The sequence below is a fragment of the Trichosurus vulpecula genome, chromosome 1 (assembly GCF_011100635.1).
Source record: "Trichosurus vulpecula isolate mTriVul1 chromosome 1, mTriVul1.pri, whole genome shotgun sequence".
Classification (NCBI taxonomy): domain Eukaryota; kingdom Metazoa; phylum Chordata; class Mammalia; order Diprotodontia; family Phalangeridae; genus Trichosurus; species Trichosurus vulpecula.
Window position 1 is genome coordinate 204,875,762 of NC_050573.1, and position 27,133 is coordinate 204,902,894.

Here is a 27,133-nt window from a genome sequence, read left to right on the forward strand (position 1 = left end):
TGTGTGACAGGCCCATCCCTTTTCTTTAATTTTTTTATTCTAAACTTAAAACCAAATAAATGATAATTTCTACATACAAAGTAGAACAGAAAAAGAGTCCTGTATATGAACCCACAGATGTATTATGCAGTTTGCTTTTTGATTAATTCAACATGTGACTTTCAAAAAAAATATTGTTTGAATACCATTAGTAGGTTTGTATCCAAAAAAGATCAAAGGAAAAGGGAAAGGACCTATTTATACAAAAACATTTATAGCAGCTTTTTTTGTGGTGGCAAAGAATTGGAAATTGAGGGAATGCCAATCAATTGGGGAATGACTAAACAAATTGTGACATATGATTGTGATGGAATATTCTTGTGCTGTAAGTAATGTTGAGGGGGATGCTTTCAGAAAAACATGGGAAGACTTATCTAAACTGATAGAAAGTAGAATGAGCAAAACCAGAACACTGTACACGGCAACAGCAATGTTGTGATGATGATGAACTGTGAAAGACTTAGCTACTGTGATCATAATTCCAAAGAACTCATGATGAAAAATACTATTCACCCCTAATGAACTCTGAGTGCATATTGAAGCATACTTTTTTCACTTTCTTCATTTTTCTTGCTTTTTTTTTTTGCAACACAGCTAATAAGGAAATGTTTTACATGACTTCACATTTATAATTGATTTGTTGTTTGCCTTCTCAATGGGTGGGAGAGGGAAAGGAAAGAGTTCTGAACTCTAATTTTTAAAAAAGGAATATCATAATAAGTAAATAAAGTATATATACATTTGCACATATATGTATGCATATATATGTATATATGTGTGTATGTGTGTGTGTGTGTATATATGTGTGTGTGTGTGTGTATATATATATATATATATATATATATATATATATATATATATATATATCTTTTTTTTTCTTGAGCATGTATAAGGCATAAAATACTATGCCAGGTGCTTTGGGAAATAAAGGGACTGATTAGACAGTCTTCCCTGGGAAGCAACTACTGTGGAGATAACTCCTGGCCCCTGCTCCTGGAATTACTGAAGACTAGGCAAAAGAAAATTCTTGCCACCAAAGTTCTTGGTACTGTCAAATGGTTCTCCATCAAAACTGATATGATTTTTATCATTGTAGATGTTATTAAAGAAGAGACATTGCCATCTGTTTTGCATCAGCAGCCTCAGGAACATGGGACCTCTCTTTCCAAATATATTGCCTCCCCTATTAAAGAGTGAATCTCTTAAGAGCAAGAACTGTCATATTTTTCTATTTATATTACCTGTGTTTTGGACATAGTAAGCACTTAATAAACACTGTCATTTATTCGTTTGTTCTCCTGAAGGAGCTTATACCATAAGAGAGAAAAAAAACAGGCACATAAAAAATTACAATATGAGGCAGTATGAGATAATTCCTAGTAGAGGCTAAGAGTGAACTTTTTCCTTACTTCGAGACTCAACTTGAGAATCACCTAAGATCTACCTACTACATGAAGCCTTCCTAGATTTTACTGATGTGTATGTAGTGATATAGTGCCCTACAGGTTAAAAAGAATATTAAGGGTTGCTTTTTCCAGTACTTTGTGAAGCCCCTCCTGAGGGGGTTGGGGCTTATTCTGTAGCTCATCCTGTAATTTGAGAGTATCCTAAAGTCCTTTTCCTCTTATCTTGAAACCCCATAAAACTTTTCCTTATCTTGTAAGACCAAAAGAATTGGTTTTTCCCCCTTATCCTGTGTCCCCCTGTCCTCCTCATCCTGTCAACTATCTTCCTCATCCTAAATCATAAACATTCCTCCTTATCTTATAAGCAACCTTCTTCCTCATCCTGTTCATCCTTATCTCATCCCTAATCTTTAGCCCCCACAAAAAAACCCTAAAATTACATCATCATTCTGAAACCTATATAAGCCTCATTTTCCCAAATATCAGGGCCTCAATTAGCTTTCTTGCTAAAAAGTTCCTTGTGCTTTCACGTAATAAATGGCTACAGAGAACGTCTGAGTGAATTCTTTCACACATTACCACCTTCCAGTTGCTAGTGCCCTGGCTTCCAAAACTATCACATATTTGACATAGATAGATAGATAGATAGATAGATAGACAGATATAGATATAGATATTTGAATATGTACATATTGTTCTCCCTTGGGAAGTTGGGCACTGTATACCCAGTGTTAGAGTTTGGGGATCATGGGCTTTTCAGCAAGTAAAGAGACCCTCTGGGTCTCTACTTTTACTGAGTAAGGAAGAGAAAGGTTGAGGCAACATACTGTGTACACTATAGTGTGAAACTCAAATTAGAAACAGAGATGCTAATCCACACAAGGATCCCTGCAGGACACATATGGATTTAGTTTTAAAATGTAATACTATGTTTTATTGTATTTTTATTTATTTTGTTAAGTATTTCCCAAGTACATTTTAATCTGGTTTAGGTACAGTGAAGAGCCTGGCATATGTGTTACCCCTCTGGTGTACACAGATAGGTAAATTCAGAATATATACAAAATTAAGTGATTTGGGGAAGGAAGACCCTAACATACTAGAGAATCAAAAAAGACTTCTTGTATGAGATAGCACCTGAACTGAATCTTGATCTCTGAAGAACTATGAAGCTGAGCCAAGCAAGAGTAAGATGAAAAGTAAAGGAACACCTCTCCTCCTTTGTGGTTGCTTCCCTTCTCCTCTAAAAGGGTCATAGATATAACTGTACGCTCCACCAATTCCTTTCTGGTTACTGTGTCAAAGAAACAAATTCAAATCCATCTAGCTCCACCCAGCCTGAGATGTAATCTTGACACTTAGAATTATCCAGCCTTCAACCTTCAAGCTGCTATTAGCTTTCATAAATAACTGGCCAAGACAAAGGAAATCAGAGAAAAAGTCAGAGGTCTTGAGTGACCCATTTTATTAAATAACTGAGTTTTTTTTAACTATAATTCAACTTAATAGACATTTATTAAGTGCCAACTGGGTAAAAATCATTCTGCTCCTTAAAGAACATTGCTTATAAATATAACTTTTGTTGACCTGTAAACAGTCATGTTTTTAGCATGTGTATTTTCCATTGTATTTTTGGTAGTATGCACATTTTTCAGTCCTTGAGAACCCTAAACACCAATCAGTTATACAAAGAAGGTCCTCAAATGCCATGAGTTTATATATATAAAGCAGAAGATGCCATGATTCCTATAGCACAGAACACCACAGATATATTTTAAGTGATCATTGATGATCTGTGGCCATATGTCATAGATATTCTGGGACAGGCTCAGTTTGAACTAGAAGTGTCTATTAAATGACCACATGCCCGATTTTTGGTTTGGTAATAGGCCACTATGTGTATGGTGTGGAGAAAAATGTCTTCTGACCTCTCTTTCATGCTAATCAGGGATTAATTAGTGACACAATTAGTACACTAATTCAGCAATGTTAAGGTCAGTCCTTATCTCCTCATCCCTTTTTCATTGGATGGAACCTGTTTTAGTTAAGGAACTGAGCATGTTTAGCCTGGAGAAGAATAGACTTAAGGGAAATATAACTTCTCAAGTATTTGAAAGACTGGCATGAAGAAGAGAAGTTAGACGGACTTTTCTTGGTTTTGGAGGGCAGAGCAAGAAGCAATGGATGGATGTGACAGTGGAGCAGATTTAGATTCTAATGTCAAGAAACATATTCTTAATCAGAGCAGTCTAAAAGTGAGTCTGCCTAATGAGGAAAGAGGTTCTCCCTCACAGACCATCTTTAAACAAAGGCTCACCAGCCAGTCACTGGATGTACTGTAGAGGGGATTCTCCTTTAGGTACAGGTGGGACTAGATAGCTTCAGCGGTCCCTTCCAACTCTGAGATTTTATGATTCTGTAGAACTTGTAGGGAGGTGGGTGGAAAATGAGGAAAATTAAGAATGAAATCCTCTTTCTTAAGGGATAACTTATAAAACCTACATGCTCCATCAAGTCAAATCAACAGTATTTGCTAAGCATTTGCTATGTACCAGGCACTGTACTAAGCACTGGAGATACAAAGAAAGCAAAAATAGTCCCTGCCTTCAAGGAGCTCAAGTTCTAATGGAGGATGACCATATGCAAACAATTATGTACATGCAAGACATAAACAAGGTATCCTCAAGTTATCAGGAGTACTTGAGAAAGCACTGAGTATGTCAGGTAGACTTCTATTACAAAAACTAACGGGAGGACATGAACAAAAGCCTCTGCGTGTGATAGGGAGGCAGGAATAGTTGGACTGCAATATGGATTTGGGGAGAAAATTTAACATCAGTGAGATCATTAATCCTTTTGAGTATTTGGGTGAAGCTCTAGTGCAGGCAAAAAATAATAATTATGTGCAAGTCACCACTACAGAAACAAAATATGAGGAGGGCATTTTGGGGGGACAAATCTAAATTCCTCTCCATTAGCATGATTTCAGTAACTTTAAAGGTTGAATTGATTTCTGTTTACATAAACTCAACTGTGAAAATAATTGCATTCTTTCTGTTTACACCATCAAATCCAATCAAGCCAAACTAGATGGTTAGCCAGAATGATTAATGAATGCAGCACTAGCTGAAAGCTCTAATTTCAAAATGTGTTACTATTGTCAGGGTTGATTAGTTCTCAATCTAAAACTGATGCTGTTGAAAGCCTTTAGCAATTTAGATGTGGATAGTAAAGCAGCAAAATTTGCAATGGGGCAAGAAGGTTTCTATGGGGACTCTGCTGCTTCCCAGTAAACCTATCTATAGCTTTAGACATGACATCAGGAATACAACTTTTCACAAATGCTCAGTATGAGTCTCCCTTCTAGACAGACTTAGTGGAAGAGCCTGAAGCTTGAAGTTAATATAGCAGTATGGTGGGGAGGGGAGGAAGGCATTGAACTAGAAACTCAAACTGCAATAGGAATTCTCAAGTGGTTGGGGTATTAATATTGATCATTTCACATTCAGAACTTTTCATGTAGCAGAAATAGATGAAATGGAGGTAAGAGGTTAATACTTTGCCATGCTATAGTAACTTTTCTGAAAATGAATCCATAGGGAAATCAGTATAGTCAGTGGTGAATACCAGCATTTTTATTAATAATATAAAAAGAAATCTTGGTGATTGTAAGTGCTGTGTAAGGACTGACTGGAAAGGGATAGAATTGTTAGGCAGGATTGTTAGGCATCATAAGTGGTTCAGGGCTAATTCTGAACTGATCAGATTGCAAACTGAGAAACTAATTAAAGTAATTACCCTGTTCCCAACCTATTCAAAAGGTTAAAATGGACTTAACTGGCATTGTTTTTGTAGCGGAAAGATAGAGAGCTAAGAATTAGATTGCTGAAGGTGGTTTTGACTTTAGGACCACATGACAAGTATCATTAAACATTCTCAACATCTATGCTTTCAGAATGTTTTATTATTTGTCCAAATTTCCCAAGATAATTTAAATGAAGCGATTTAAACAAGCTCTTAGCTGGAGAGGAAAGTTTTCCTGTATTTAGATGACATCCTTGTCCAGTAGGGTCTGGCAGTTTAGTAGTCTTGGGGTTGGAAGCTTGAGTAAGTTATGAGTGCATCTTAGCCACTTCCAGGAAAAAGGCTGCAAACAGTTTGGATCCCTCTATATAATTGTACCTAATGCAAGAAAAAAATGAAGAAAATTTCATTTCAGCTCATACAAAAATGAAAAAGTTTGGTATTTGTAGAGGAAGATTATAGTTTAAAAACCAAGCTGATGTGTACAACTTAGTGTTCTGAGATCACAGGGGGAAAGTCATTTTGTGTATCCATGGTAGTAATATAATTATAAAGAGGACAGAGTCAACAAATTAGTAGCTATATGCCCTACCTTGTCACATAACCAAGGAGGTTATGGGTCTTACTGAGAGAAATGATCTAGTTTAGTTTCTAACCTCTGACATGTCAAGACTTCTAAATTTTAGCATGTCCTTTGTCCACTCCAACGTGTGAAGCTTAGGATAATTATATAATCTGACAACAAGTCATGGAATATGAACAATCCTTTTAAAAGAGTTTTTGAGTTATAGAAGATAAGTCAATGGATAATATATAATGGATAAGTAGCCAAAAGATATAAAGAAACATTTCTCAAAAGAAGAATTGTAGACTATTAATAAACATATACAAGACTGTTCCAAATCACTAGTAAGAAGAAATGCAGATTAAAACAACTCTTGAAGTTTCATCCAGTCCACAAGAATTTATTAAACCCCTACTGTGCACCCAAGCAGTAGGGATAAAAAGACTACAACTTAGTCCCTGGCCTCAAGGAACTTCCATTCTAATGGGCAGAGATGACAAAAGATGAAAATAGCCAATTTTGGAGGGATTTCTGAAAGATAAGCACATTAAAATGTAGTGGGTTTGCTATTTCCTTCTCCAGCTCCTTTTACAGATGAGGAAACTAAGGTAAACAGAGTTTAGTGAGGGTCACACAGCTAGTAAGTGTCTGAGGTCAACTTTGAACTCAGGCCTTCCTTACTCCAGGCCTGGTGCTCTATCCACTGAGAAAAAAAAATAACACACTGTTGTTGCAACTGTGAACTAGAAAGCAATTTAGAATTTTTATATACATATATATATATATATATATATATATTTTTGCAATTTAGAATTTTTAAAGTGATTAAAATGTCCATACTTTGCCTCAGAGATCCCACTGCTGGGCATATGCTTCAAGGAGTATAAGGACAGAAAGAAAGGTTGCATATATGTCAAAATATTCCTTACACCACTTCTTTTTTTGTAGCAAAGAACTGAAAACAGTAGACTGAACAAATTGTGGAATGTGAATGTAATGGAACATTACTGTATCATAAGAAGCAATGAATATGAAAGATTCAGAAAACATGGAAAGACATAAGAACTGAAGCAGAATGAAGTATTCAGAGCCAGGAAAATAATGCTACATGACTACCAACAGTGTGAATAACGACAACAAATGACACTGAACGCTGTAATTATAGTTACCAAGCCTGGCAATGGAGAAGAGGTGAAAAAATGTGCCTCCCTTCCTTCTTTGACTAAGAGTGTAGAAGATTGTCTACATGACCACATGAGGCCTGTGTGTTGGTTATTTTTGATGGAATGCCTTTTTTTCTTTTTTAACCTTTGTTACAAGTGATGGATCACTAGGTAGGAGAACAGGAGGGGATGTATTAAAAAATGGAGATGATATGAAAATAAGATGTCTGTAAAATTTTTTTTTAATTTTAAATGTTTGATTGTTCTTAATTACTGAACTGAATACAGATCACCTCTGAGTAAATACCCAATGACTGGGCAATGAAGAGTTTCACCCCACCAAGTATTCCCATTTACCTGTTTATTTTCTCATTCTGAGAGTGTTCTCCATCATCAACAGCTCCTAGTGGTAGCATCATCACACTCTTTTGGATAATATCCTGGAATGTTTTAGCAATTGGAATAGTTGATCCATCTCGTATCATATCAGGATCTACTCCAAACACTGAAAAACAGAAAAAGAAAAAGTGTTGCAAATAAAATAACCACCTGAGTATATTCAATTCAACGGTCAACATTTCTTAGGCCTCACCTATATGCTAAAAGTGAGGATGCACAGACAAGGACATGCCCTGTACTCTAGACTCCTCTCTCTCTCTCTCTCTCTCTCTCTCTCTCTCTCTCTCTCTCTCTCTTCTCTCTCTCTCTGTTTCTCTACATCTCTGCATACCTACACACGCAGATAGATATATATGTGTATGTATCTATATCTATCTCAGTAGTCTTCTAAGACACTGTTTGCATCATCATTTCTTTTAATGGTTTGGCATTTCAGAGATAGGGAAACCCTTTGGTAATCAACCAACACATATTTACCTAAATTACATGCTTTTTGAATTAAATGGGAGGGAGAAGTATTTTTTCTCAAACTGTATATATCAAGTCAACGTTATTCAAAGCAAGGAACTAGCTGCAGATAACATGTTCAATGATCAAAAAAGAAGAGATTTGGTAATCTGCTTTCTGCATAGAACTAAGAAACAACTGCTTTAGGGACCAAGCTTTAAATCAGAATTTTTGCACTTGAGGCAAGTACCTCACGTTGTGTCCCAGGGCAAGTGCCAAGAAACCCCTGGGTGGGGGGCAGGTAGCCATCACCCCATGGGAGGAGACAGAGATCTAGGGGTACCACAATAGTAATGGCAGGGAGCGTGCTCCCCCTCCTAGGCAGCAGGGCACCTGGTAGCTTCCCATTTTAATTAATTATTGTCAATTACTGGCACAGTGCTAGACTTTTAGAGTCAGGAATTCCAAAATTCAAGTCTTGCCTCTAACGCTTACTACTAGCTACGCATATGATCTAGGTAATGACTGAACTTCTCAGTACCACCAGTGACTCACTAGAGCTTCTGAGTCAAAAATGGTCTGCATTTGTTGCTGCTCTGCCCTGTAAAATGGATAAAGAGTATTCTTACTAGCTGATGAAATAAAGATCTTCTCATTTTTGTTAACCATGTGCTAAGATCAGTTGTTTCTTCTTATTTGGCATCCAAAGAGCCTAGTTAGAGCTGGTATAGTGGTTAAAGCTGGAGATGCCCCTGGAGATCGTTTTGTGTGACCATCTCATTTTACCAAGGTGGAAACAGAGACCCAGAGTCAGTGCCAGATCTTCTAACTCCTAGTCTAGTGCCCTTACAGTCATGTTGCTGAAATTTAGACTCCCTCAGGGGCTCTTCTAGCAATTCCATTTGCCTTCATGACTCAACATAAGCAGCCGAGTATGAAGGGAGGATTCTCAGTTCTACTATGCATACTCTGACCCCAAGGTCACCTACCACCTCCATTCTGGGTGTAAAAGAGAGAGACAGACAGACAGACAGAGAGAGGGGAGAGAAAGAGAGACTGAGAGACAGAGAGGGAGAGGGAGAGAGCAACAGACAGAGAGACAGAGATACAGAGAGAAAGAAAATATTTTGAGTTCTGGGAGAGGAGGGAAAACAGATTTTAGAGGAAAGGAAAGGGTCCCTGGGGTTTGGAAGGCATGAGTGTCTATGGATAGGCATGGCCCTCCAGCAGGAGCTCTGGGACTGCATCCTTCCCCTGCCTTGCCTTCCCTAAAGCAGCCCTCACCTCCATCCCTCAATGGGTGGATTATGCTGAGAGGAAGCCCCTGAAAAGGCCTTTCCCTTCAAGAACTCTTAGGCTTTGGGTGGCATTTCTCCTTTACTGCTGAAGCCTGTCCCCTGAAGTACCCCTACTCTATTCAAAAGATTCTCTTCACTTTCAACCTAGTCCATCTTCCTAGGATTCCCTCTGAAGGAAAGGTTGAGAAGCCAAGAAGGGCAAAACATCAAGGAAAGGAGAAAGTCTCTGGCAGAGGTGTCCCCAGGAAGACCCAGCCCTCTACCAGAAGCCAAGGGTCTGTCTCCATTCCTCCATTCAATCCATCTGAAGTGTTTACCTTCTTTTCTCTGAGCCCCTGAATGGCTCCCTCACCAAGGGCTGATTTGGGGGAGAACACTATTCCCCAGCACTCTAAAGATCCCCCCGCTCCTCTTGCATCCCAGGGCAGCCTATTCTGCCTTTGAACATAGAACTATTAAGGATTACTTTTTCCCAATAACCACCTCTATTTTGTTGTCGTGTTTCCTTCACGTCCACAAGATTGACATGAAAGACTTAACTAAAATTCTCTGTTAAAAACTAGGTAAGCTGTATCTACAACACTCCTGTTGTCTCCCAATGTAATAAAACCTATCAAAAAGTTAATGACATGAACCTGGCAAGACCTACTTTTGATGAAGCCATCATTCTTAGTGATCACCATTTCATAATCTAGATGTTCACCAACCATACCTTCCGTAGTACCTTCTATAATTTTGGCAGGAATAGGAGTCATTGGCCTGGGTCTATAGTGCAGTTCTCTTCCTCTTTTGAAAACAGGAGAGATTTATCCTTCTCTTATTGTAACATTCCAATTTGCCATTATCTTTGGATAATTATCACTGAATCACTGATACTGAAAGCAGCCTAACCACCTCCCTTAACTTGGGAGAACACCATAGTTATTCTAAATAACAACATCCTATCTTCCTTGTACCCAAAAGGTAGCCGTTGTCAAAGACTTCAAACACATTCCCTGAAACTCTCCTGAGGATGGTTTTCTAAGTCAATACGTGGCCTGCAGGAATCATTATGTACAGTTTCATGTCCCATGATTCTATCTGAGTTTGACACCACTGGTTTACATCACTATAATTTTCAAATGTCTTTCCGAACTTAAAATGTCCCTTTTACCGCTGAGTACAAATCTTTTGCCGTGTTCCATGTTGTGATATCAAAAATCCCTAAATGTTTCACCTGTTTTGATTGCTCTTCTTGCAGCCACATACTGAATATCGTGAATATTAGCAATCCATGGGTGAACTCCCAATGTCCTGGTGACTTTCAATTTGTTGGAACTATTGCGCTGAGAAAATATATCCTCAAGGTACTTTTTCACCTGGAAGACAACATCCCCATCAGAAATACAAAAATTTTCAATTTACTCCCTCATTTTACTCACCCTATTTAACCTCCCTCATTCTCATTTTTCCTCACCTGTAAAGTGGGCATAATAGTAGCATCTGCACCACAGGTTATTGTAAGAATCAGATGAAATGATGCACATCAAATTTTCCCTTGCAAAATTTATAGTGCTATGTAATTATCTATGATATAATGCCATTTCATTATAATTTTTATTATATGCCCACCAACCATTCATAATAATATTTAGACACTGGAGACTACATAAAATTGCTTTGTGACATCTCAATGACATTTTGATTTTATTTCAGTGTTGAGAGAATTCAACCTAAGTTATACTAAATATTGTATCGGATTGTAGCAACTTGCAAATATGTTGTTAGCAAGCATATTTGCCCATAAGTAGCCTGACCCCTATGGCCAAAATCACTGACCTTCATTTAATTATAGAGTTCAAAATCCTTGACCCATGAAACATAAAAATTTAAAATTTGCAAAAGAAGCCTTCTATGATACTTAAAAGACATTACCCTGCTAAGTATTTTGTGATAGGAAATAGTCTAAAATGTTCCTAAACAAAGGTCCAAGTAGTAGGCAAAATGTTGCACCCTCCTGTCTGCCATTGTGCACACTTGCTGCATCCCTTTTCCTTCCCCTATCAAAATTTGTCCTATTCCTTCAAGGCTCTTCTCTCAGTTAATCAGATATATTTATTCAAATTGAGAAAATAATGCTGTAACTTCCCCCAGGTAACATTTACCTTCTAACTACTGCTTCCAATATTGGAATTTCACATATCAGTGAGATAGTAAGATGCTATTTCAAAACCCCCTAGGCAGCCTAAGCATGGGGCCAGCTTTGCCCAAGTAACTATCCTATTTATGAAAAGTTTTTCCTGGCTCTCCAGCAATGACTGATCCTGCAGTCAACAACTGTCTCACACATGAAATACAATTCTAAAGCCCAAGAATTTGTTGTCTGATATGGAGTATTGATGTAAATTACAGAAGATTTCTAGTATTTCCCTTTAATAAAAAGTGATGAATTTGCAGGATCACACAGGATTATATAGATAACAGATTTTGAGCTAGAAAAGACCTTAGAGGTCATTTTAGCCTAAATCTCTAATTTTACACATGAAGAAACTGAGGCTCAGAAAGGTCAAACGATTTGCTAAGGTCACATTATAGTGAGTCAATGTCAATAAGCTAATTGTTCACTTATGACATATATATTACATATAGTTCATAATTACACATTGATTGATAGAAAAGCAGTAAATTAATTCATCTTTTGTTACCTTTGTCTCCACGACAGAAATATTCATGTGAGGCACTAAGCGGATTGAAAATTTTCCTATTACTTGGGCAGGTATGACTGTTTTATCTCCTGGTTCATCAAATGCTCCCTCAATCCCATGGATAGAAAGAGATGGGTACCGCCACAGGTGCATGAGGATTTCCTCCTAAATGGAAACAAAGTGATCCAAGGAATATTCAGTGACTGAATGAGGGCTCCTTAGGATGAATCTTCTGAAATGGATCTGAAGAGACCCTCATTACAGAGCTTGTTTTCTCTGTTGGAGAACTGGGTATTGTGTACTTAAAAGGTAAAGGGCCTCATTCTGAAATTTTTAGCTGGAGATGGTGAGGTTCTAGATTTAAATCTACATCACCAATGATTAGGAATTCTTTTAACAAACATTAAATGCCACTGTTAAGCAATGGGGTAGATATAAAGCTTAGATAAGACTCAATCCTTGTTCAGATACATAGCATAATACCAAAAAGATCTAGCTCTAAACCTGGAAGAGCTTCAGAGTTCATCTAATTCAACCCTCTCTCTTTGCAGATGAGAAAAAAGCTATAGAGAGGTTAAATGACTTTCCCAACATCACCCAAGTAGTAAGAGGATTTAAATGCACAAAATATCCTGTGACTCCAAATTCAGTCCTCTTTCCACAACACCTTGTTGCTTCCCCTTTAAAAAAATAAAAATAAAATAAAAAATTTAAAGGATTCTGCACATAGTACAGAAAGTATTCAACGGATGTTTGTTGAAATGGAACAAAATTTGTTGAGAAGTCTTTGCAAAAAATTCTTTTGAATTTTGGAACAATTATCTTCCTGCCCTGAGTCCTCCAAAGCTAAACAGAGGGAAGAAATACTGTTTCCCAGTTAAGAACTCCTCCCCATCTGCCTGGACTCCCTGAGAAAAGAGCCTTAACTCCCAAATACCATAGCATGTGAATGAACATTTCCAAAAGAAGAATCTGACTTTTCCTAGTGCTGACCCTTCACCTGCTTAAGCATCTTTACAACTGTACTAGGTTGACAAGACCCAATGTTCTCATTACAGGAAGCAGGAACTTACAGAATGGTCCCTCATGGGAAGAAAGCTTTACTAATTGCTCAGATTTCAAAGGTGCAAAGATTTGGACTCTGAGACTAAACTGGGCACAGGAAAAATTGAATTAATCGTTTCCATAACTCTCTTTCAGACCATCAATCAAGTTGTGGCTGTACCTTAGTGTCAAATAGGAATTTTTCCACTTGGCTACTATTTCGATATTCTTCTAGGTTCAAATCAATAGCTTCATACATCTTCTTTTCCTCTTCTGAAAGGGGAGCCACATTATCGTAGATTCCAGGGATCAGGATACGGCCTGATGAATCTACCAGGCTGCCTACAAAAGAATGTACCAAAAAGAAAGACAATTTAATTCAATTCAGTTTAACAACCATATCTTAAGTGCCTTCTGTGTGTAGGAGGCAGGTAGATGGTTCAGTGGATAGAGTGCTGAGTCTAGTATCAGGAAGACCTGGGTTCAAATTCAGCCTCAGACACTCACCAGCTGTGTGATCTAGGCAAGTCACTTAACCTCTGTTTACCTTAATCCACTAGAGAAGGAAATGGCAAACCATTCCAACATCTTTGCCAAGAAAACTCCATGGACAGTATTGGTGTACTATGGTCCATGGGGTCAAGAAGAGCCAGACAAGACTGAAAAACATGTGCAGGCTACTATGCTGGAGAGTAGGGATGCAAAAATAAAAATAAAAGAATCCCTGCCTTCAGAGAATTCACATTCTATTGGACAAAACCACATGTGCAACAATAATTAACAGCCATTTAGAAGTAATTGGAGGAACAGGGACATTAGGAAAGGCCTCCTATAGAAGTGATACCTGAGCTGAACCCTGAGGGAAGCTAGGGATTCTGGGAGGCAGAAGTAAGGAGAGAAAACTTTCCAGGCCTAGAGGACAATCAGAACTTTAGAGCTACAGAGCTGGTCCATGGCACGGCCTCCTATCATTTCAGCAATCATTATAATGGGTACTGTTCACCACAGCTAAATCTATCGTGCTGCAAGAGAGATAGATAGACAGACAGACATATAGACATGTATGTATGTGTGTATATATTTTAAAAATTTTTTTTCCTCAGTTACAATTGTTACAGACAATTGTTAACATTCATTTTTGAGAAATTTTTAGTTCTAAATTTTATCTCTCCCTCCCTTACCTTCCCCTCTCTGAGACAGTAAGCAGTTTGTTATAGGTTATACATGTTCAATCATGCAAAACAGCATATATGTATATATATATATGTACACATATATATACACACACGCACAGAGATTTATATACGTATAGGGTTATGTGTGTGCGTGTGTGTGCACGTGTGTGCGTGTGTGTGCACGTGTGTGCGTGCGTGTGTGTGTGTGTTTCTGGTCAAAGCCAAACAAATGAGAAGGTTAACTCTCCACCGGCTGGTTATTATATGGACCCAATCTAAGTTATATTTCTTTTAATTGAAATTACCATGCTATCAAATTTACTGATTAAAAACAAACAAACATGTTGCACTATCACAAACTAAATCATGCATAACTTACAAGTATCACCTGGCAGCTATCTTTTTTTTGCAGGAATTAGTGCTATGATCAAGAATCTTTAATTCAAACTAAATTACCTTTCAGAAATCTGATGCAGTAGGGTAATGATGTTTAGTGAAGTATTTATCCACAGGAGATAAACATAATCAGGTCTTTGGTTTTTATTTCAAATTTTATGTTATTAATAGGGATGGAAAAATGAATCTGATTGATAGACACACAAAAACAATTTGCTATTTATCTCTTAAGAATTTAGCTTTTTGTTCACTTCAATATAGGATTGGCAAATGTGTATTCAACCTTCCTACTTTCTTTGCAGAGATGGAGGACTAGGAATGGGGAATATTACAAATACTGCTAGACATGGTTGATGTGTTAGTTGATTTTTTTACTGAGCTACTTTTTTCCTCTTATTTTACCTTTATTTTACAAGGGATGGCTCATGGGGTAGGGAAGTGGCAGAAACACAAACACAAATAATATATAAAATGTCAATAAAAATTTAAAATAAAGCATATATACAAAAATGATATAACCAGGTAGTAAATTTGGAGGAAAGTGAAGGAAAAAAATTTTTCTAATCAATTCATTTGGGAAATTCAGACTTACTTTCACTTGTGTCTAGTCAGTTAATGGCATATTTGTAAAGTAAAGGCCACTTGTAAATATAAACATGTTATTAAAAATTTAAATAAATGTCATAGGAAGGAAAAAATTACTGCTATACCATAGAATCTTAATAACTATGAAGCAGGAAACTGAATAATGGAAACTTGGAGTTGGAAGACACTTTAGAGGTTATTTGGTCTAATTTCAGAAGAAATTGTGGCTATGGTAACATGGTACCATGTGACCTTGGACAAATCACTTAACCTCTCTAGGACTTAGTTTTCTCATGTATAAAAATGAGGAAGGGGTGGGAGATTAGACCAGATTATCTTCCTGCTCTGTATTTATGATCCCATGAACTAGTATCACAGATTCAAACCATCTCCATTACCCAACTGACCAGCCTGTATGGATAGAGTGAATAAATTTATTTGGTGCTATGAAATTACCTAAGCAAGCTAAGGGGTCACAAACAGGCATATATGTGGCCTGGCCTGTAATAGTTTTTATTCAGAAAAGCAATCTTCAAAAGCATAGACTACTAACAGTTAGTCCCTATCTAAAAAGACCAACATAGAGAAGAGATCTAACCAATTGCTCAGTTTGATTAATGACAAAAGCCCGTTCAGATAATTTAAGAGTGGGGGTGGGGGGGACCATTTTGTGGCTGAATTATCAGGATGGATTGTAACTGATTAAAATAACAACAACAACAAAAAAATCCCAGATTATTTGCCAAATTTCCTTTTCACATTGGGGTAGGTTGGCAATATCTTGATGGTGAAAACTATATAACTCTTTACTTGGCTTTAAAAAAAAAAAGGAGGGGAGGAGATTGGGAGTAATGAATGACCAGATGATTAAAATACAGCTGGAGCTAAAATAAAAGTACTCTCAGCAGGATGTAAGGGGTATATGAAATGGAAATGAGCTGGGATATTTTCCCTGTGATTTGAGCAGGTATTGTTAGACATGGCTGTAATGGTGGACATAAATTTAGTTGTCCTTAGCAAATTAGGATGTGATGTAAGAGGAAATGGCTCTTCATACACTCACTCTACTTCACCAGCAAAATTGCTCCAGCCTCAGACCTCACAGTGTATTTTAAAATCACTCATTAATTCTGTTCCCACAGGGTGTAAAGAAACCTTCCCAGCTGCGAGCTCAGGACTAGTGCCATTGAATACACCCTGCCAGAAGAGAAATATTATTTGCTCATTTTCCTTTTCCTTTTAATTAACTCACAGAGAAATTTGATTAGAGAGAGCTATTGAGTATTTCTCAGTAAATTCTGCTGTAACTGAAAGACCATCACTAAGGATGGGTAATGGGAAAACATTGATATATACTCTATTCAGAAATCATTCTGTTTTACATATCCTATTTTCAGTAGTTCTCTGCCCTAGTTCTTTAGTATTGAGTGAATTTGCATGAAAACAGGATGCTTAAGAGTTCATTTTCTCCCACTGCTCATTTTCCACTTGAAAACATAATCCCCTGTACGTGATATAATTTCTACAGCAACCGTCACATCCAAGAGGATCATAACCTCAGGAAATGAATGGTAGGTTGATAGTACTGCCTTTTCAAACTGCATATAATAAATGTAATTCTTAATCCTTAATAGTCTTCTTTGGAATTTTAACAGCTTAAGTAATATCCAATATTTGATACTTATAAAAATACCCTTGCTCAATTCTCCTTTCTGCTACATTGCCTCAGGAGGACTGAAGAACATCTCTTCAAAAGGGAAGTGTCATAGAAAGCTGAAAGGGACCATAGAGGTCACCTTAATATATCTGACCCTTTCATTTTGCAGATGTGGAAACTGAGGCGCAGAAATTAAATGGCAGAAATTTCTGACAGAAAAGGCCAGAATCACAACTAAGGTAGGGCAAACTGGTGCTTTGTCACAGGGTGCTGAACTTGTGGTCTGCAGTTTTGGGGTTTTTTTTAGCAGCTGAGAAACAACTGGACTTAGCACCTACTTAACAATAATTATTGACTAAGATAAGAAGCTACCAGATGGTTAGGTTTCCTCCCAGCACTGGTCACACCTCAGGTGAGACCCTCCAAGTCCTAGGGTCCTCTTCACTCCTGCCAGCAACTGGCACATATTGTGCCTCTTCCCTCTTCCCACTATCCCCTCAAAAAAATTTCTAGTTACATCTCTGTGCATCTTCCACACTGATGAGGGGGAAAGCATGGTGGAATGGAGAGCCTGATTCTATTTGACTTTCCATATCTCTGTTGCCCTCTTTGTCATATTTTAAATATGCACAACTGGCCATCAAGCCCTGGATCCTAAATCAGTAGTGAATGGTCCCTGCACAACATCCCACTCCTCCCCACATGGCAGAAAGAGTGATGATTGTGACTTGATAAATGCTACATCTCAGAATGTTGGGGCCACATCTGTGTGAGTGTACGTACAAAGCATACACAAATTCTACAAACAGCAACATTCAGAAATCACTCAACTTGTTGTGAATTTCTCACTTGATTTGTTCTGAAAATTAAAGAAAGTAAAACAATGTGCTTTTTATATTCCATTCATGAACCCCAAACTGACATTCCTTAGCAACGCACCATGCATTTGCTGGACTAAATGAAATTCTATGCTTGATTTAAGCCACACATTCTAAAAAACAAATCATATGCGGCAATCATGCTTGGGGAAAAAATTGAAATGTACTACTAATGATTTGATGATGCAGTGTTCTTAGAGAAGGGAAAATTGGTTCAGATAAAACAGAAAATGAACCCTTTTTTAAAGTGTTGAGCTCCATATTTTCTGAATTCGGCTGAAAACTATTTAAATACTTGGGAAGAGAAATTCTCATGATATTTCTCTCTGAAACTGAAAAGTGCAGGGAATTTTGTCAGGGAGTCAGATTTTAGAAGAATTAAAAGGTTGCTATAAAATAATAATGGCTTACGTTTGCACGTTATTTTATAGCATGCACACACACACACACACACACACACACACACACACAAACACACACATTATCTCATTTGACATCAACATAGCAGCCCTGTAAAGGAAGCAGGGAAGGTATTTATTATTATACCCATTGTATAGATGAGAACACTGACTGGAAGTGACTTGCCCAGGATCACACAACTATTAAGTACTGCAACCAGCCCCAGAATTCAGGTCTTTTAATTCAAGATAACCTTTTGTAATTGGATACAGTGTAGGATGGAGAAAAGGATATGGGATTTGTAGTCAGAGGACACAGGTTTGAAACCTTGCCCTTCCACTTACTGCCTGTGTAACAACAAGCGGTTCACTTCATGCTTTTTCCTTTGCATCACTTCTGCAGCGCTCACATCTCAGGACATGAACATTCTCTTCTATGGGGTAGGGGGAGGGTGGATAGGTGGCGGGTGGGTGGGAAGGCACCACAACTAAAGAATAATTTTCAAAGCATTCAAAGGAGGCTATAAGGATGTTAAAGCATTGATATCAGGCTTCAAAAAAACACATTAATACTACACCTGGAATAGGGAGTTCCAAGGAACTCATTAGAGCCACGGTGAAGTTTGGTGCTATTTAAAACAAACCTGAAAAACATCCTCTGTACCATCATTGAAACCCATTTCACAGAGAGCTGGCTATATAAGTCATGGTGATCAGTAGTAGTGATATCTTCCGTTTGTTAGTAATCACCGTTCTGTTCAGGTTGCAAATGCAGGGGCTAGAATCTTGGGAAATCCTACTTTCTAAGTCTCTGGAATCACTGTAGTGGCAACATTGGCCAAGTGGATTGGGAGTACCTATATTAGAGGAGTTAACAATAGGCTGCTGCATGTTATAGTGGAAAAAATGCTAGAACTGGAGTGAGGGGAGCTGGGCTTAAGTCTTAATTCTGCTCATTCAAAGATTATAAAATCTAAGTGTTGGAAGGGACCTCAGCAACCACCTAGTTCAACGAACACCTGAAAGGGATGCTGCTGTAACATACTTGACAAATGGTTATCCAGTCTGTGAAGAACCCCTCATGTCCTGAGACATCCTCTTCCACTCCTGGACAGCTTGAAGTGTTAGGAATCTTTTTTTCCTGATGTCAAACCTAGATTTGTCACTTTCCATTTCTACTCATGAATCCAGGTTCTGGCCTTTGGAACCAAACAGAACAAGGCTAATCCCTCTTCCACATGATGACCTTTGAAATACTTGAAAACAGTTATCATGTATTCTGCTCCTCCCTACCTTTAGTCTTCTTTTCTCTAAATTAAATATCCCCAGTTGTTTTTTTTTCAACCAATCCTTATGGACTCAAGGTCTTCTATACTTTCCAACTGATCAATGTGCTTCCTAAACTATGGTGTTGTTCAGTTGTTTCAATTGTGTCTGACTCTTTGTGACCCCCTTTAGGGTTTTCTTCATAAAGATACTGGAGTGGTTTGCCATTTCCATCTCTAGCTCATTTTACAGATGAGGAAACTGAGGCAAACAGGGTTAAGGGACTTGCCCACAGTCACACAGATAGTAAGAGTCTGAGGCCACATTTGAATTCAGGAAGATGTCTTCCTGACCTCAGGCCTAGTACTCTATCCACTGTGCCATAAACTATGGCCCCCAAAATTGAATATAATATGCCAGATGTGACCTGACTAGGCCAGAGTATAGAATGACTATCACCCCCTCATTCTTAGAAGCTGTCTTCCTGAATGTAGCACAGATTTTTTGGTTGCCGTATCACACTGCTGAATCATGTTGACCTCCAGATCTTTTTCAGACCAACTACTTAACTAAACATACCTCCCCCATTCTCTACTTGTGAGACCGATTGTTTGAACCCAAGTGTAAGGCAATGACTTTATCCCCATTGAAAGTCATTTTAGTTCAGTCCAATACTCAACTATCAAGATCTTTTTAGATCTTGACCATGACACCAAGTTTCTTAGCTATCCCTTCAAGCTCTGTGTCATCTGCAAATTTAATGAGAATGCCATCTGTGCCTTTATCCAAATCAATATTAGTGGCCCAGGGACAAGCACAGGTGCCTGAGGCATCTACTGGAAACTCTCTGCCAAGCTGACTTTAAACCACTAAAAATAACTGAGTCCAGCCATTCAACCAGTTCTAAATCCATCTAACCAAATGGTGATCATCTAGTCTGTATCTTTCCATCTTCTCCATAACAATAGCATGAGATACTTTTATCCAATGCTCTGCTAAAAACCCTAGGTAAGTGCTCTCTGGAACATTCTCCCTATGTACCAGCTTAGTACACCCGTTAAGAAAAGGAAACAAGGTGAGTCTATCACCCATTCTTGATGAAGCTATACTTGCTCTTTACTTTCTAAATGTTCACTAGCTATGTTTTTAATGATATGTACTAGAATTTTTCAAGGAATTGAGGTGAAGTTCACTGGCTTAGGGTTTTCAAACTGCTTTCTTCCCTTTTTTTTTTCTGAAAATCAGGCCATTTCCCTACCTTCAACCCTCAATACCTTGCAACTTATAACCTGTGTTTCCTTGGACAAATCACTTAACCTCTCTGAATCTTGGTTTTCTGTAAAATGAGGGGTCCAGAATATCCTTTACAACTCTAAATCAATAATTCTTTTGGTCTTTCAGATCTCTTGATGGCCCATTCTATTGCCATCCAAGTCTGACCTGTGGTTTCCCAACTTCTTTTAAAGAATACAAAGTTCAAGGAAGAGGAGTCTGGGAGGAAAGGAAGATAGATTTGACTAAAGCCTGAGTGACACAATTGGGGTTACTTAGCCTGGGACCACATGTAGGAGGATTAAGGTCAATGCTTTCCCTTGTCTCTCATCTATTCTGCCTTCCCTCAAAACTGTGCAGGTTTTGGGGTCATGCAGTGCTTAAAGATTAAAATCAAGTTGAATTTTAGAGAATTCATTTATGCTTAAATGATGACTGATAAATGAAACGAAATAAAGCGTTACCAAGAAGGGACATCAAATCAGACATGGGCTCATTGAGGATGCCACCAAAAGTTCCTGAATGAAAATCTTGATCCCTGCATTTCACCTGAAAGAAAAGAGGCAAGTGACTTACTGTTTTTTGTTTGTTTCTTCTCTTTTCTTTTCTTTTTTACTGCTTTAACACTAACACAGAGCTCAAGCAACAACACCCATACTTGCTTTCTGAAGCTGTATGACTTATGACCAAACATTATGAATAAACTATACCCAATTCCTCTATTTCATCACCATCTACTCTTTCCTCAATTCCCTAGAATCTGGCTTCTATTCCTATGATTCCACTATGGGTGTAGAGGAAAGAACACTGGATTTGGGATCTGAATATCTGAGTTCCATCCCTGCCAATTATTGGCTTTGAGCCAATTCTTTCTTCCGAGTTCACTATTTCTATTAGTAGCGCTAGTAGCCATCCAGGCTCCCATGTTTGAAACTTTGGTATTTGAATACAGATGATCTTCCTCTTCCCCTCCTCTAACACCCAATAAGCTAATAAATCTAGCTGAGTGATTCTACCGCTGCAACATGTATCATAGCCACCTCTTCTTTATTTCTCCTGAGTGCTCTACCAGTCAAACCTCACATTACTACCTGGCTGAACTACTATAATAGCCTCCCATCTAGTTCTCCAACCTTTATGCTCTGTCACTTCTCATCCGCCTTCCACACTGATGCCAAAATAATCTTCCATATGCAGAGCTCTTACTTTTACTCAAAACCACACAAAGGACTCTAATTGTCTATTAAATGAAATTCAAATTCTGCCAGCATATGCCTTCTGGGTCTTTGCTGATGCTGTTCCCTATGCCAAGAATGCTCCTTCTTCCCAGCTTGCCTTCTTGTTGATTCCTACCTACCATCCTTTAAAGCCCAACTTAAATCTTCCCCAGTTCTTTAGTCAGTAACAGCATTTCTTCGCTGGAACACCACCCAAAACTTCACTTTTCCACATCTCAAATTATTTTGTATTATAGTTATTTGAGTATGTGTTATATTCTCCTACTAGCTATAAGCTTCATGGAAGCAAGAATAGTGTTTTATCAAAATGTCAAAACACCTTTTGTGCTTTACAAACAATTTATGTTTAATAGGTGTTTTTTGAATTGAAGTCCTATAGACTTTTTCTTTTAATGTCTCTTGGATCCATTCTTTCCTCTCCATTCCTATGGCCATCACCATACCTAACTTCATGCCTAAGTTACCTCAAGGTCTTAATTGGTCTTTTTCTTCTCCACTTCACCCTTCATAGCACTGCCTGATTAATCTTCTTAAAATATCGCTTTCATCAGGTTCATCCCCTTGTCCAAGAACCTTCTTTACTTGGAGAGATACAATCCCTGATCTCTTGGAATTTACAGTTTAGTAACAGCCTAAAACAACTTATCAGACAAACCTCACCCAACAATGATTCTGAATTCCTTGAGCATTTGTGTGGCTCTTCTGGGCCTTGCTCATCCTTGCTCAGATTTTTTCTTTAAATTGCTCTCTCAGGCTTTCTTGGAGGAAGTTAAAACATATGTTTCTATTTCCATCTATTGGCATATCATAGGAAATGAACTTTTAGATCATGTAGTTGATGGAGGCATACCCTCCTTTAGAGGAATCAATCAGAAAGTGTTAAGAAGAGAGACAATGGCCTAACAGTGTTTGGAGAGGTAAAGTAACATAGCCAGTCCTGCAGCAGATTAATGAATAAAAAAAGGAGTGAAGGGGCTGACCTCTAGGTCCTCTAGAGGACCTGATGGTTGAGCCACAACAGGACAAAAGCTTTAACGTCTCTCTGGTATCAAAATATTCTGAGAAAACTCCTATTTAGTGGAGAAGGACCTTAAATCATTCCCCGGACTCAGATGACCAGTACAGTGTTGTCTTTTGATGGTGGTGGTGTTTTTTATCTTATATAACACTATCACTTCCCAATAACTACTCTAAACTCCCCATCCCATAGAATTCTTCCCTGGAACAAAGAAAGAGAGAAGCAAATCAAACCATCAGTGGAGTGGCATCAGATAGATTATGCAATTTTTTTGAGGTAATTGGGGTTAAGTAACTTGCCCAGGATCACACAACTAGTAAGTGTATGAGGCTGGATTTGAATTCAGGTCTTTCTGACTCCAGGCCCAGTGCTCTATCTACTTTGCTACCTAACTGCGCCTAGATTATGCAATATTCTTCACTTGCAGTTCATAAACTCTTTAAGAAGAGGTTATAGTCAAGTGGACAAGCATTTATTAAGCACCTGCTAAGTGCCACTCACTGTGTTAAGCACTAAGGATAGCCACCACCACCCCCCCCCAAAAAACCCTAGTCCCTGCTCTCAAGTCACAGTCTAATTTATCTGCATGAAAGTTTCTGATTTTGTCAGAGGAATAATTTTTTTAATTCAAAGAGAAAATAGTAAATTCTGATTATGTTTTATTACATTTCACATATTTTAATTAATGAGATGGGAATTGGATTAATAGGATTCAGTACTTGACAGTTTAGAACAATACATTCTTCTTCAGAGTAAAAAAACCTCAGTTACTTCCACAATCAGTGATGTGATGCTATTGAAATGGCAGTCATTAACAGTACCACTTAGGAAATATTGCCCTTAGGGTCTCTTGCTCTCTGGTTTAGCTTAATTCAGAATTTAGGATATGCAAGAATCCCTAGGAATAATGATGTCTGGGTCAATGGATGCTCTCCTCAGCAACATATTTGGGGAGGTGATGTTACCTGTTCACACTAGTGACTTCATATTTTGCATATATTTTGTATTTGTACATGTGTGTGTTCGTTTTCCTTTGATAGGCTGTAAGCTCCATGTAGGCTGTTTTCTTTTTGTCTTTGTATGTGTGCCTAGTGCCTATCATGGTGTATACAATAGGTACATGATAAATGCTTTTTGAAACTAAATCTTGACAATCACAGTTGGCAAAATAGTAGACTACCTTAGATCTTTCAGAGACCATGTATATATGTATGTGTGTGTGTCTGTGTGTGTATGCATACATATATAGTTTATGTAAGATTTCATTAAATATTTGTATATAACCCTGTACTAGTAATTCTGAGCCAGTCAGGTCATTTAATCAGTTTTTTCTTTCCTTTTTTTTTTCAGAGGTGGGAGGGCAGGGCAATTGGGGTTAAATGACTTGCCTGAGCTCACACAGCTAGTAAGTGTCAAGTGTCTGAGGCCGAATTTGAACTCAGGTCCTCCTGACGCCAGGGCCGGTGCTCTATTCACTGAGCCACCTAGCCGCCCCCAATCAGTTCATAACCACACTTGCTCTAGAGTAAAAGTATCAGTTTGTTTTCCTTTCACCCTTTCGCAACGAGATATTTCTCTCTCAGCTTCCTGACAGTTTTCTCCGTACCTCCACAGTGAAGTATATGTTTCCTCGGGTTCCATAGGTGAGTGCCGGCTTCTTGCTAATCCACAAGTTGTCTGAGATGACAATATAGTCAACACTGGAGAAGAAACGGTCTTTTTCTCTTCTGACCAGCTCATCTAATGAAATTGAACCTGCTTCTTCCATTCCTTCAATGATGAATTTAATATTCACTGGGATATCCTAAATTTAAAAAACAAAACATTTTAATAACTAATTATATACCTACTTAACCTTTCAAAAATCAGGAATTATTTGCTTATGTCTCAGGCTTCTATATTAATTTTTTTAATGGCCTAGAGCTGTGATTTCATTGGTGTAGTCACTCTTGGTAAGAAAATTCCCTCTATTAATGCAGACGGGCAACTGTTCTGAAATTTATAGCTTTAGAGAATTGCTTAGGGCTCTGAAAGGTTAGGGGATCTTGTCCAGGGTCCCATAGCCAGTGTATGCCAGACTGGGACCTGAATTTAAGCCTTCTTAACTCAGAGGATGACTCTCTGCTCTGTGGCCATGCTGCCTTTCATTAAATGAATAGATTGGCCTAGGGATTGGACCAGTGACTTCATGGTTATAAGGGGGTCCTAGTGAAGAATTTCCTCTACCTGTGCAAGCTGGCGCCTTCTCTGTACCTGCTCATCTTAGAGAGCTGCTCAGAACACTGACAGCTTAGGTAATTTGCCAGGTACCTATCAGAAGTAGGACTGGAATCCAAGTCTCCCAGGTGCTGAGACTCTCTCTATCAATTGGGGAAACTCAAATGAAATGTGCACATATGTTCTCAATAGCTTGTTCTCACAAATGTGTTTCATCTTATATAGCAAATTTCCTTGAATATAGGGACATTTGAAGTTAAATCTTGTTGTATGTCATGTAGTATAGTGCATTATAATAGCTTAATGCTCTAATATGAAAGATCATATTCTTCACTCATTTATCACTTCAGCACTTCCATATCTATGTATGATATGTGCTAGAAACAGGAGAAGTTACAAACTGTAAGCTAAGACAGGTTCTCAAGGAGCTAGCTCATAATCTATTTGGGGAAGAAGGCACTAGAATACAGTATATAACATTTGATGATATGTGCATTAGGAAGTGGCAAAACTTAGTGGTATATAAGATCCAACCACTTCTCAGGTCTATTATAGTGGGGATTCCTTTCATGTGTGGATTGGACTGATACCTGAGGACCCTTCCGACTATTCAATTCTAATAATAGTGTACAGGAGTATCATGGAGAAGGTAGCATTGGAGTTGAGCTTCAAAGGAAAGGTAGGAATGAACAAGGTGTGAGGGGAATCTAGGCACAGGGAGTAGGGTGAGCAGTATGTGGAGAGTTTATCCCTTTTCTCTTAGGATAGTGGGGAGAGAATCATAAAGAATGCCCTAGTCAGAAACAATTCCACTGGATCCTCAAATACTGACATTTCATTTTCCCTTCTAAAAGGAAAGGTTCAATCCTAGGTCAGTCCATCTTTGAGACAATATCCCCTTTCTTTCCTGACTCAATCATGGGCTTTGTAGTTTTTATTTTCCTCTCCGTCTCTTTAGTAGAAACAAAAACCTCACTATGCTCTGAATCATAAACTAACACATCTTCCTTCAGAAGATTTTCTAATACTTGAGCCTTAGGATAATTTCTCTTTCAAGTATCTGTTACTTTTCAACTATCATTTCAATCTCCTTTTTAATTTTCTCAAAGGACTTTGATCTTGTGGAAAAAATGGAATTTGACTTCTTCTCTAGCTAATGTTTGAGCATGGAAGAGTGCCTTTTAAATTTTTACAACATGTTTTCCCCCTTTTTCGCCTTTGATCTTTTGGTATCTTTGTAACTTATAACTTTAGGTCTTTGTGAACCTCATGAGGAGATAATAAGGTTCAAACCCTTTCCCAGAACAGAAAGCACTGGGTAGAGAAAGAAATAGAAGTAAGGCCAAGTGTAAGCTTAGTATAGCAGAATCACACTAATTAGTACTAATGATGAGAAGAATCTCTTACATTAGTGAATCTTTAAAAAGGAAAAATAAGGGCTGTATCAGGAAATAAGTTAACTTTATTCATTTAGTTAGATAAGGGCAATGTAGGTATAATGATTTATGAAACTATAACCCATTGTACTTCTATATGTTTTAGCAAATCTTTTGAGAGTACTGAAACCTTAATGATATGAGAGCTCACTATAGCAGCACTTGGTTAATAACTACTTGCTGGGAAGTCATTGGCACCCACCAAGCTTTTTTTGGCAACCAGGGTTTGTGAGATGTGAGAATTCACAGGGCTTTTTACATGAAAGCATTTTTAATGTACACACAAAAGGATATTCAGACTGCTAAAAATCTGAGGTGCTTTCTGCATTTTTCCTTTATGATTTATGATGTGGGCTGGCATAGAGGAAGTCCATATATTTTTGAATGCTTGTAGTGCTTTTCAGGTTTTATATAAAACAATAATCCTGTCATTTGAAAAGGACAGAACACCAGTCCTTCTGGACCAGACCAGACCTGCAGGTGTAAGTGTTCATGGATGCTTGCCAAGTTTACTGTGAGCTGAATAAGGGTCCTGTGGTCAAAGGGTATGTTCTGGCCATGGGAAACTGAATTACATGGTAGTTCTCAGGCTCATCTTAGGGATGCTAGACCACAGTGGACCTATGGGGTCTGGGCCCAGAGTGAAGGAGAATATAGGCAGGGCATGGCATCTTTCCTGCTAGGACGACCCTGAGGGTTCTAATCAACACTGGAAGAGTCCTGGCAATATGGACTCCACTGGAACCTC

The 27,133-nt window shown here is 38.1% G+C and overlaps 1 protein-coding gene across 1 annotated transcript in view; it reads right to left on the reverse strand.

Annotated features, from left to right (window-relative positions):
• Positions 1 to 2,948: 2,948 nt before the first annotated feature.
• The window catches only part of CNDP1 (carnosine dipeptidase 1), a 91,297-nt gene continuing 67,112 nt past the window's right edge, over positions 2,949 to 27,133 (reverse strand). The window contains exons 7-13 of the mRNA XM_036742970.1: positions 24,339 to 24,536; positions 20,941 to 21,025; positions 13,031 to 13,191; positions 11,806 to 11,970; positions 10,338 to 10,479; positions 7,335 to 7,482; positions 2,949 to 5,627 (exon numbers count right to left, since the gene is read on the reverse strand). Of these exons, the coding sequence (XP_036598865.1) occupies positions 5,558 to 5,627; positions 7,335 to 7,482; positions 10,338 to 10,479; positions 11,806 to 11,970; positions 13,031 to 13,191; positions 20,941 to 21,025; positions 24,339 to 24,536 (969 nt within the window). The 3' untranslated portion in view covers positions 2,949 to 5,557. The remainder of the gene's footprint in view (positions 5,628 to 7,334; positions 7,483 to 10,337; positions 10,480 to 11,805; positions 11,971 to 13,030; positions 13,192 to 20,940; positions 21,026 to 24,338; positions 24,537 to 27,133) is intronic.